The 12,735-nt window shown below is 51.9% G+C and overlaps 1 protein-coding gene across 1 annotated transcript; it reads right to left on the reverse strand.

The window, feature by feature from the left end:
- On the reverse strand, positions 1,200-4,026 carry LOC8054725. Its single transcript, XM_002458568.2, has 2 exons — positions 2,682-4,026; positions 1,200-2,066 (listed from the first exon to the last, which is right to left on the reverse strand). Exons 1-2 carry the CDS (start codon positions 3,571-3,573, stop codon positions 1,387-1,389), a joined length of 1,572 nt encoding a protein of 523 aa, XP_002458613.1. The 5' UTR covers positions 3,574-4,026; the 3' UTR covers positions 1,200-1,386.

Here is a 12,735-nt window from a genome sequence, read left to right on the forward strand (position 1 = left end):
CGAATTTTATGACACATACATAGAGCATTAAATATAAATAAAAATAATAATTAATTGTACAGTTTGTATGTAATTTACGAGATGGATCTTTTAAGTTTATTTAATCCATAATTAGACAATATTTGTCAAATACAAATAGTGTCTATTTTGTAAAAAATTTTAAAACTAAACAAGGCCATAATACCGTACAATAACGCTACTTACACACAGTAACTTTGATGAACTGAACTGTGAAGCCGCATCCGCACCAAGGCCTTGTTTAGTTACGAAAAGTGAAAAGTTTTCGGTACTGTAGCACTTTCGTTTGTTTGTGACAAATATTATCCAATCAAGGACTAACTAGGATCAAAAGATTCGTCTCGTGATTTACAGCTAAACTGTGTAATTAGTTTTTGTTTTCGTCTATATTTAATGTTTCATGCATGTGACACAAGATTTAATGTGACGGAGAATCTTGAAAATTTTTTGGTTTTCGGAGTGAACTAAACAAGACGCAACATCCAAACATTTTGATTTCTGAGCGGAATGGCAATTCGAACCATTGATTGATGAATGACGCTGCAGGGCGCAAGGGTGCGGCTGCGGCCGTAGGAAGACGCAACGGGGTTTCAGGTTATCATGGGCCGAGAAAGCTGGCATGGCGTCGGCGTCGCCCCGATCCGCCACTGTTGTCGCAGACGCCGAGACAAAATAGCGCATTGAATGTCCGGTTCAGGCGGCTGGTAGCCATCGATGTGACAACGACATGGCGTCGCTGCCTGGTGGGCGCAGCCGGGAGGACCGCACTATTTTTTTTTGACAATTGGGAGGACCGCACTAGGCTGCGGCTTGCGTCTGCCACGACAAGGTAAAACAAATGTGGCAAGGTTTGTTGCTTCAGGGGTTTTAACACAAGGCTGTAAAGGCAGGACAAAAAATTTGAAAAAGAGATGGACTATATACGCAGCAAGTCAGCATTCAAGAGACCAGTGGTTGCCTGATTGGTAATTTCGTGGTATATTAGGAGTTTAAACGCCAAACTGGAACCTACTGTACTCCGTAGTCTGTTTACGACTCTACATCGACACTAGACAAAGCATGACTGTTGACTGGTTCGATGTCTGCTCAGCTGGTCGTAAGCCGACGGTGAACCAGACACCCAAGCAGCCACGAGCACATGAAGGCACGCACGCACGCACCTCGGCACCTGCACAGAAAGATGGACAAATACATCCGACCCAAACCCATCCGATAGCTATGCTGTGTTACACTAGTAGTAGCTCAGACAACAGAGTAGCAATCGAAACGCACGACGGAGAGAGAGACAGAGGGTGAAAGGAGAAAAGAATGGTTAATTACTGGTACTAACAATGAGATGGTGTGTTTAGCTAGTACTAGTACAGTAGGCTACGGTTTGCAGATGACCACGAAGCACGGGAGCAGCGCCCTCGGGTTCAGCAGGTACAGCTCCTCGATGTTGGAGTAAGGGCCGACCTTGCCGGCGAGCGAGTCGAAGCCCGTCTGCCCCACGAACTCCTTGAGGTTGTCCAGCGGCTTGTGCACGCGCCCGGCGATGACCCTGCACACCAGCAGCGCCTTACGCGTGGTCGTGGTGCCCAGCTGCAGCTGGTCCGCTCCGTCGTCCCCGGCGCCGGGGCCGGGGGCCGCCTCGATGGACTCGAACGCGCGGCCGCTGGTGGACGTGGTGAACACGCCCACGCCGGCCTTGCCTTCCTTCTTGGCGGAGAAGCCGTGCCGGATGATGCGGCACACGGCGCACTTGTCGGAGGCGCAGAGGCTGGAGTTGCCGGAGCCGGCACCGCCGAGCGCGCACGAGAGCGTGGCGCCGTGGAAGCGCAGCAGCTCGTTGCCGTCGGCGAGGCAGCGCGGGTGCTTCTTGGGCAGCTTGCTCGCCTTGAGCTTCACGGCCTCGCGGTACTCCTCGAAGCGGGACAGCGTCCGCTGCGTGTTGTGCACCTTGAACACCCGCTCGATCCGGACGCAGCTGCTCTCCGACTTGAGCAGGCTCGTCCGGCAGATGATCTCCACGATCTTCCGCGACGAGTCTCCTTCCAACAGCTCCGTCACTGCGCGCATACATACATACATACAAAGTGGCCAGATCAGCTACTAGCTCCATGCCGATCAACCATTGCGTGATCAATCTTCCTGGTGCTGAAGTTGCAAGTTGCATTGCTTGAGCAGTAAAAACAAATTGTTCTGAAAAATCTAAGAATCCTACGAATGGCTTCCTGTAAATGAGGACGTAGTAGTACATCTTAATAATGAAGAAAAAGCATGGAGTTATTCAGCCGCATGCAATTGCTATAGCCTACGGAACGCAGAATCCAACAATCTGATGCTACAGGCTCGCAATTTATTGAAAAAGTTGGGAGCGTGGATTCGCAAAAAAAGCAGGCGTTTGGATGAACATGGCGGTGAACCCTGCCGGGCTCTGTACCAGGTAGTTGCAAACTTTTTGCGCTGATAAAGATGCGGCCGGCACCGGCACTAATAAAGTGCCACCGCCCACCGTCCACCGCCCAGGAGGCGTGAAGATCCACGGGGGAGGAGGACGGAGGACTGTCTGTATGTCTGTATGTAACACCAGGAAAAGGGAAGGTAGCTGATCTGTACGGTGGGAGATGCAATGCAAGCAACGCGGCGGATGCAACAGAGATGTGAGCAGCAGCTGCGGTCACCTGCATGCTTGGAGAGGTGGTGCGCCTCCAGCGCCTCCCACTTGCTGAACTGCTCGCCGCACCTGTGGCAGCTGAGCCCGCCGGAGCCCTTGCCGGCGCCGTGCTTGGTGCCGGTTTCGTCGCAGGAGACGCGGTGTCCGTTCCCGTTCACCACGGAGCCGTTCCTCTCGAGCAGCACGTTCGGGGACCTCGGCGGCGTGCAGCGCACGCCGCCGCCGCCCCGCACGGAGCCGCTGTACGGCAGGCCGTGTCCTCCGGCTCCGGCCCACGCGGGGCCCGGCGTGCCGGGGCGGAGCGTGCCGACGAACGACGACACGACGCCGCCGGAATCCGCGTCGTGCGCGCCGCCTGCGCCTGCGCCGGCGCCGGTCCCGCCTCCGACCCCGACGGCCGCCAGCCCCCCGCAGCCGGCGCCGAAGCCGGTGATCTTGAGCTCGCAGCGGGAGTTGGTGCTGAGCACGACCTCGTGCGCGATGGGGTTGAGGAACTCGCTGCTGCCGATCGACCGCGGGCTGCAGCTGCTGGGCGGCTGCCCCGGGTGGCGCTTGCTCCCGTGGATCACGTCGCGGAGGTTGGCGATGGAGCGCGAGCACCCCGACCGCGTGGCGCGCTTGGTGGTGACAATCGACGACAGGTGGCCGCCGCCGCCGACGGCCGCGCCTCCGGCGGCGACGGGTCCGGCGGCCTTGGCGCGCGGCACGTGGACCTCCGACGGCTCGGAGCGGCAGTGCAGCGACCGCTTGAGCGCGAACCACACTGTCGGAGGCGGCGCCTTCCCTGGCGCCGCGGCCTTGCCCTCCTCGGCACGCGCGGGCACCACACTACCACCGCCGCCACCGCCACCGCCGCCACCGAAGGAAGCAGCGCTCGCGCGCCTCCTCCGCTCGCCCATCGCGTCGCCGCGGGCCGTGGCGCGTGCGTGCGTAGCGTAGCTGAGCCGCCTGACTTGGTCGCTCGGCCAGCCGGTCGGTCAGTGCGGCTGGCGCGCGCGGTAGAGCGGCATCCGAAGGAGGCGAGCGCGAGGGCGAGGCAGGCGGACCGGCAATTAAACCCGGGTCGGGCTGGGCGGCAGTAAAGGCGCACCACCAAACCAACTGCTCGGCTCGGGGCTCTGCCGTCTGCCCAGCTCTACGCTGCGTCGCTGCTCTGTGTTGCCTGGCGTGTTGGCGTGTTGCCCGCCGAGCCTGACGACCTCAATGAATAGAGACGAGGGCGGTGGGTGTTTGCGCGCGACCTGTGACTCGGCGGGGCTCACGCTCACCAGCTCGACAGCGAGGTGAGTTCTCGCATCTCCGGCGGGTGCTGGTTAGGCCTGGGCCTTGTTTACTTCTAAAAAATTTTGCAAAATGTGAATAGTAGTACTTTCGTTTCTATTTAATAAATATTGTCTAATTATAGACTAACTAGGCTTAAAAAATTCGTCTCATCAATGCCGACCAAACTGTGTAATTAGTTTTTATTTTCATCTATATTTAATACTTCATGCATACGTTTAAAGATTCGATGTGACGGAAAATCTAAAAAAATTTTGTAAACTTTTTTGAAACTAAACAAGGCCATGGCCAACCATAAAAAAAACGAAACGAGAGGCGCGAGGGGACGCCAGAACGGGGACCATGGGCCATGGCCGACACGTAAGAACAAATCTTCAACTGTAACGGGACCGCGGCCGCGATGGGGCCCCGCGGGCTGAGGCGCTCAAAGACATGGGACCTGCGGCGGCGGCGGCGGGGCGGCCGAGATCGCGAGGAATTGGCGACCGAACGAGATCTCTCACTCTCAGACCGTGATACGTGCCGGCTACGGACACAACGGCCAGACAGGTGCGCCTGCCTCCTGCCTGCGCGTGTGTGCGCCGTTGCCAAAGCCAGGACTACTTGTTGTTCCCATGGTGTTCGCCACTTCGCCTGATACCCGAGTTTCCAGATGACGCTGGCATTTTTTTTTCTGGCTGTAATGTAATATATCCGTGTGCTCCTATGAGCTAGTATTAGTGCATTTGATCAATTGATTGCGTTACTACTGGTATTACAATGGTTACTGGTGTGTTAGTCCTAAAATTGTGCATGTACGGTGTGACGGTATAAAAAAAGAGCAGAGCGCGGGTTAAGTCTTCTCCTAATCAAGTACGGAGTACTGTCAACGTTCGAAAGGCAGTGTCAAGGCTCTACCGCGTCCATAAATGCGCTTTCATTACACTGCCTAGGTTCGCTAAAACAAATCCATCATGGCACGCCCTGCGTTTGGTCACCGCATTTGCTCCTGCGATTCAGATACATGTGGCCCTACTACAGCGTTTTGCCTGCCAAGACTGTCCGGAAAAACCAGCTACTCCTCCTACCGAGCAATGCAAGTGTCATGCCAAACCAAGCGATGAGTGATCTGTACACGCGGACGCGGAGTACGGCCAGTCTATCATAATCATGCGTGTACCACTGCTCATCTGGAAAACGTCAGCTGGCTGCCTGGCTCCAAACGGAACCGAGAAGAACAGCCCGTAACCTGCGGGGCGTGCATCCTCATGTAACAGTAGTAGCCTTACGTACACGCACCGAGTAAAACTGGATCTTGTCCGGGCGAGAGACGCCATCATTATGTTGGGTGTGTGTGTTGGTGCTAACGACAGATGCTGCAGTTTCGTTCGTGCCAATGCCATCCTCCCTCCGTGCCCAAACTGTTTTGTCTAACTCACCGTCCAATCTCGTACCGCGAAGTAACCAGCACCCACTTGCCGCGCGCTGGAATGATACGAGCAGCCTGCAGCGCTACGGGACGGGTGAAACCTGAGACGTATATGGTCTGGTTTGATGGCCGTCAATGGCAGCTCATCACTAAGTCAGGTTACAGGCGGGCTCATTTACGGCTGTCCACTAACCCGCATTGTTTGTCGTAAAGTTTATTTGCGGACTTGCGGTCAGCCGCTAAGCTATAAACTTTGCGGATAAATTTTTCGCGGACATAACAGACTAGGTTGTTAAACCTGCGAAACCCGCTATACTACATGGAGACTATATAGATATTGTCTATACTTGGCCATGCAGCCCGAGGCCCGCTGGCCCAGCCCGTGGCACGTGGTTTTGGCCCGGCCCGAGGCACGGCCCGGCCCGGTGTTGTCGTGCCCGTGCCGGCCCGGCCCGAGGCACTGAAAGGTCCTTGTTTGGTTTTGGTAATTGAGTGACAACTTAGGTGGACTAATAGTGTTTATGTGAGATACACAGGAGATTAGTCCACAGGTGATGATATGATGGAGGAGCTCATTGCATATGAGACATGACATGGAGTCATGTGACCAAGGTGGAGAAGATCAAGATGAGGCTTGGCTCGATGGACCGGTTGCAAGAGTGAAGGACAAGTTGGAGGCTTTGAAGCGAGGGACCGCGTGTGACGGTGAAGCTTGAGCAAGACTTGGCGCCGATGGACCGAGGCAACGGTGAAGAGCAAGTGAGGTCAAGATCGATGAACCAATACTGTCACGTGATGATATGAAGTGGATCATATCATTTGGTGATTGGTTGGTGCATGTGTTGCATCAACCTTAGAGGAGATGGAATGGAAAGCGCAAGGCAAAGGTATAACCTAGGGCTTTTCCATTTCACCGGTCATAGGTGTGTAGAGAAGTTTATGACCGGATTTAGGATATATGGCCGTACTATCAAGACGGGCAAACTTGTTTGCATATGGGTCATCTAGTGCCACTTGAGCGATCTAACTTTGCATACGTGTTAGGATCGAGTGGCGTGGTTAGTTGAGAGGCTAACTCCTTTGAGAAAAATGTTTGTGAAAATGCTAACACACTTGCACTTGGTGGTGTACACTTGGTGGTGTTGGCACTTTTACAAAGGAGGTGGTGTTCCTAGGGTTGAGAGAGGTGTGGGCTTCTCTCAAGCTCGGCGGGATTCGGCGCTTTTGAGAAAATTAAGTGCTTATTTTCTATTGCGCCGGTAGGAATTTTTGGAGAAGTCGCGGGAGTGTTTCTCAGTGGAAACACTCACCGGACGCTCTGCGCGGAGGCACCGGACGCTGGCCTTTAGCGTCCGGTGTGCTGTCGGGTGCAGCAGAGTGCACCGGACGCACCGGAGAGAGTCCGGTGCTCAGCGTCCGGTGTGCGGGCGGTTTGGCGACCCTCTCTGCGCATGAGTCCGGTGACCGTGCGAGTTTGCGGAGCTCTCTGCACACGAGTCCGGTGAGCACCGGACGCGTCCGGTGTGGACTAGTTGAGCGTCCGGTGGTGCTGTGTCAGGCACAAGCGCGTGGTAGCCGTTGGCGGCAACGGTCGACTTCAAACGGCTAGTGACACGTGGCTGTCTGCTGAGCACCGGACGCTAGGTGTGGAGCGTCCGGTGCCCACGTGTTTTGCCCAGTGAAGGGTAACGGCTAGTTTGGCCCTTGGGGCTATAAATAGAAGTGGTGGCCGGCCTTGGCTGGTGTTGAGCACCCTTGGGACTTAGTGTCCATGCTTGGGGAGTGCTAGTGAAGCCTCTAACTCACATATGCTTGATAGTGATAATCCGATGTGGCAGAACCTCCTGAGTTAAGTGGCCCACCTGCACTCATCATTGTCTCAAAGACTTCTGATCGGCGTGCACGAGTTCCAAATGACTCAGGGAGTCTGTCGGGTGTCCTCGGGAAACCCGAATCATCCACGTTACATTCTTTTCAGGAATTCCCTCATTAAGCATTACAGCATTACAACATTTTCATAGATAAGATAAATCAGAGTAAAAGCGGAAAGGTTACATAACATAGATTGAAACTTAAGTCCAACGGTTACAAACCATAAGTATTTGGTACATAAAAGGTTCGGAACTTTATATTACATAAACCATAAGTCACACAACAAGTTTTACTTGCCCAAGGTCACACATCAGATTCCTCATCACTTTCCTCCACAAGAGTGAAGTAACAACGACCATCAAAAGGTTGATCAAAAGGTTCACCTGCAACATGGGTTAATAAACCCTGAGTACAAAAGTACTCAACAAGACTTAACCGACTATAAAAGGAGGTGAAGACTCAGGTATGCAGGCTATAAGGATTCAAAGTAAGGCTTTAGCAAGATCAAAACATTTCTTTTGCATAAAAGCTTACTAAGAGTAAAACCTACTTTTAAGTTTTCACTCAAGATTATCATTTATGACTATTCAAAACTATAAACAAACTTTCATAAGTATACCATCTCTTTCTTATACCAAAGGTTCACTTATTACTACGATGATGGGGTGAGGATTGAGGTTCCATATCCGAGGAAACACGGCGATTCGAATCGATTAAACCCAGCTGGGGATTCAGTACCACACGACATATGTAGAACTTAATCTTGCATATGTCAACCTGTTTCTATAGATCCTCCCATACAAGAACGGGTCCAGCGTCACCTGAGAGTACAGTAACCACTGGTTGTCAATCAATCCAAAATACCACTCAAATCCTAAAGGAATTAATTATTTCTATTTCTTTTATAATTATTTTAAATAGCTTTATTATGGAACAGATCATACTTTATCAAAAAGAGTTGAAATTATTCATGAAACTAGATAATAGTAACACAAGTTCACATGTCAAATTTCATGATTTTTGGATATACCCATAAATTATTAAAAATCATGGAAGATTTATTTATTAATAAACAGAGGCAATTTATATATACATACAAACTATCATAAAATAAAATCTAAGATTTTTCCTGTGTTCTAATAAATTTATATAACCTACACAAAAATTGTCATCATTTTTGGATCAGTACATAATTTACTATTCAAATTCAAACATCAAGCATATATAAACAAAAAGGAAAAGAACACGAAAAAGAAAAAGGGTACTGTGCCGCGCTGGCAGCCTGCTTGGACTCGGCCCAAGTCGGCCCGCGAGTTCTCCCGCGTCGCGCGCGGGCGATCTCTCTCACGCGGCCACTGACGGGCGGGTCCCGCCCGTCAGAGGCGTCTTCTACCTCCCGCCATCGCTCCGGTGAGCTCCGGCTCCGCGCCGGTGAGCTCCCGGCTTCCGCGGTGGGGTGGGTTAGCATCTCCGACTTCTCGCGCAACCCCTAGGACACACGGAACAACCTCTACTCCCTCCTAACCTTCCTGCTCACGCTCATGGCGGACGGCCGCCTCGGCCGAGCACACGCCGGCCACCACTGGCGAGTAGAGCGTGCATAGAGTAGCGCAAAAGCATTAGGAGCTCACCACGACTTCAACCGAGCAAAAAGCAGCAGCGGAGAGGGTCAGAGTGATGCTGGCCACGGGGGAGCGTCCACGGCGGCGTTTCGGCCGGTGTTGGAGAAGAACGACTCCGGTGGGCGCTATAGCAGGGTAGAGCTTGAACTTAGGGGCGCAAACGGTTGCGGGGTTCCTGGCGGAGTTGGGAGCGAAAGCTCGAGGGTTAAAAAGCTATGACGACGGTGAATTTTGGTGGCGCAGAGAGGTCGTCGGCGTTGGGTGAGAAGAAGAAAACAAGGCGGCCGCTCAGGGGGATCACCGAGGGGAATGGATGAGCACGTCTGGGCCTTGTCCACTTCACGGCGGGCTCACGCAGCTAAGCAGCTGCGTGGCCGGGTGCGTGGCAGCGCGCGCGAGAGCGGCGCCTGCTCGCCCTGCGGCCGCAGTGGACGAGCTCGTGATCCCCATTGGATCACTGTAGCTCTCCCTTATCTCCTCTCCTTTGTTTTATGTGAAAATTGCCCAAAAGTTGAACTGAAGCCAAATTTTTGCCAAAATAAAACTTGTTCAGAATTTTGAATGCTACAAAACATCTTTAAGGGTCCAAGACTGATTTTAAATGTAAAGGGACGAAATTGAACCAAACAGTTTGAAATTCAAATCTCAAATTGGGAAAAATTCCAATTTTGAATTGGGGCAGATTAGAAATTTCAAAATTACTTTTGATTTTCCAAAACAACTTGAAAAACTCCCAACATGAAAGTTGTTCAACTTTTTGAGCCCTACAACATTCATGTTGACAATTTTTTAAAATTCCAAATAGATTTTGAATTGGAGATTCAAATTGGAAAAGGGGACAATTTCTGGAAATCTGTATTTTCAAAATTACTTTGAATTTTGTACTGAAACTTCAAAAACTCAAAACACCAAAGTTGTACATCTTGACAAGATCTACAACTTTGCTTTGGAACTCAACTTCAAATTTGGCTTGGTTTTTGAATTGCACAAAAGGGGCAAAAACTGGGTTGAAAATCAGGGTTTCCCCCCTTAAGCTCTCGGAAACCTTTCACCCTAGGGTTTTAATCACCAACACAAGCATCCAAACACAATATAAGCACACTTTAATTCCTAAGCACATTCATCCAAATTAAACTTATTTTAAGTTAATGTATCAGGGTGTGCTTAACAAATATACTATGAAATGCTCATGATGACATGATCCACTTTTAGTAACCGTAACATCGGGGATGTTACATCCGATTGTGTGAGTGAGCGATTCTAGTGCGTTGCATTGAGAGATTGCATTGAGTGGCACTAGGTGTTCGTATTGCAAGCCGGTGGTGCTTGTTACTCTTGGAGGTTGCCACCTCCTAGACGGCTTGGTGGCTTGTGACTCCGTCGAAGCACGCAAGGAGATTGTGCGGTGCTCCGGAGAAGAGATTGTGAGGGGTACGGTGCTCACCCCGCGGGGATCGCGAAGAGCAACTCTATTGGATCGTGTGTGTCATTGAGCTACCTCACTTGTGGGTAGGTTCTTGCGGTGTCCTAGTGGGGACGAGGTTCGTGTAACACCTCTTAGCCGCCGAACCACCAAGTGTTGGTCGACACAACGGGGACGTAGCTTGGTGGCAACCAAGTGAACCTCGGGAGAAAATCATCGTGTCAACTTTGTTCTTCCCGTTGGTTTGCGAGTCCCTAACACAAGCTTGTTCTTACATTCATATACTTGTGCTTGTGTAGTTGCTCTTGTAATTAGTTAGCTTGTGTAGCTTGCTAGTTACCTTCTTGCTTGTGTAGCTAGAAGTAGTTCCCTTGCGTGACTAATTTGGTTTGTGTAACCTTGTTAGTCACTTTGATTAGATTGTGTAGCTAAGTATTTTTGTGCTCTCTAATTAGGCATTGGTTGCCTTGTTATTGAGCTTGCTAGTGAGCTTAGGCTTTGTGCGCTTTGCCTCACTAGTTTGTGTAGGAGCTCCCCCGGTTTGCAAAGTACTAGTTGCATAGGTTTGTGTGACCTTGCTCCTAGAATTGATTAGGTGAGCTCTTTCTAAGGTAGCACCTTGTTTGCTTGTTTAGGATCTTTTACAAGGTGCTAGAGAACTTAGATAGAGGGGTGTAGTCTTGGCTAGACCGATAGTTTTAAATTCCGCATTTGTTTTGGTTAGCCAGCGTAATAGTTTTTAGAAAGGACTATTCACCCCCCCTCTAGTCCGCCATCTCGACCCCTTCAGGCACCAGGCCGTGCCCGGGCCGTCACCTCAGCCCGTGGCACGGCCCGGGCACGGCACGGCAAACAGGCCGGCCCGGTGCGCGGCCCGGTCCCCAGGGCAGGCCGACGGCAGGGGCCAGGGGGAGGGGGCAACGCCGCAACGGCCCACGCCACGCCCCACGCTGGCCAGTGGCCATATATAAGCGGACCGGAGCCAGCGCCCCCCGCCCCCGAACCCTAACCCTCATTCCATTCCGCCACCGCGCCGCAGCTCTCTTCTCGCCCTCTCCGCTTCTCGCGACTGAAGCTCTCTCAGTCTCTCTCTGCTCTTCGGTCTAGATCCGCCTGGACCGCCACCGTCTGCCGCTCCATCCTCCACCTCGACGTCCAGTCGCCGTCGCCGACGCCTGAGTTCGCTAATCCCCTATCCTATCCCTTTCCTTCCTCCTTTTCCCTCCTCCCCTGTCCCCTCTCCTTCTCTAGTGAACCATGTGAGTCCGTCCGTGTTCATGTAACTCGCTCCACCGTCACTCGCCGTCGTTTCTAATTACTTCTCTGTTTTCCTCACCTCTTCTTCTCCGGCACCGGGCTCCGGAGCAGGTATGTACTCCATAACCCTAACCCTAACCCTAGATTCGCATCTTTCTTCACCGGCGTTTTTCTCACCTCTTCTTCTTTCTTGTCTTTGTAGGTTGGTGCCTGACGCTGCGTCTTCCTCCTCTGGGGTAGACATGGCCAGGCCACCCGCCAAGCGTCCGTTGAGGGGCGGTGCCGGGGCTGGTGCTGGTGGCCGGGGCCGTGGTGGCTTGGCTAGTCCGGCCGCATCCGCACCATCCAGATCCAGTGCTGGTGCTGGGCTCGCAACGCGGGTGGCGCAACCCCCTAGCGATGGCGAGGACCTAGCGCCGCACTCGGACGACTTGCTGGAGGTTGAGGACGACGACGACATCCGTGAAGACGCTGCTGCGTTGTTTGGGATCGACATTGGTGACGGTGACGGCAGCCAGCCGGATCCCATCAACCTCGATGCCGACGACGGTGGAGTGGAGGACTCCACTGATACTCATGGCACCTCAACCACTGGGACTGGTAAGAACAAATCTGCTGTTTGGGAGTATTTTCATGAGATCAAGGAGAACAAGGTTCGTGTAGCTGCTATCTGTAAGCATTGCCGCACGCGTTACACTGCTAGATCTGCTGCTGGGACTGGCCATTTGAGACGACACATGAAATCTTGTATGGCTAAACGTAATCATGCTACTATGACACAGTCTAAGCTTGCATTGAACCCTGATGGCTTGAAAAATTGGGTTTATGATCCTATGGTTGCTCGGTTAGAACTATGTCGTTTGATTGCTAGGCTTGATCTTCCTTTAGGCATAGGTGAGACTAAGGCATGGGAAGAATACATTAAGCGTGCTCATAATCCTCTGTTTGAAAAGGTATCTAGGCAGACCACCACTAGAGATATGACTAAACTGTTCGGTGAACAACGTGATATGCTTATGAAAACTGTCTTGCCTGCTACATCTTCTGTTTCCTTGACATCTGATATCTGGTCTGGTAATGCTAAGGAGGATTACATATCTGTTGTTGCTCATTATGTTAGTGCAGATTGGGAGTTACAGAAAAAAGTAGTTGGTTTAAGATTGATTGAAGTGTCCCATTCTGGTGAAAACATTGCTGA

Source organism: Sorghum bicolor, chromosome 3 (assembly GCF_000003195.3).
Source record: "Sorghum bicolor cultivar BTx623 chromosome 3, Sorghum_bicolor_NCBIv3, whole genome shotgun sequence".
Lineage (NCBI taxonomy): Eukaryota > Viridiplantae > Streptophyta > Magnoliopsida > Poales > Poaceae > Sorghum > Sorghum bicolor.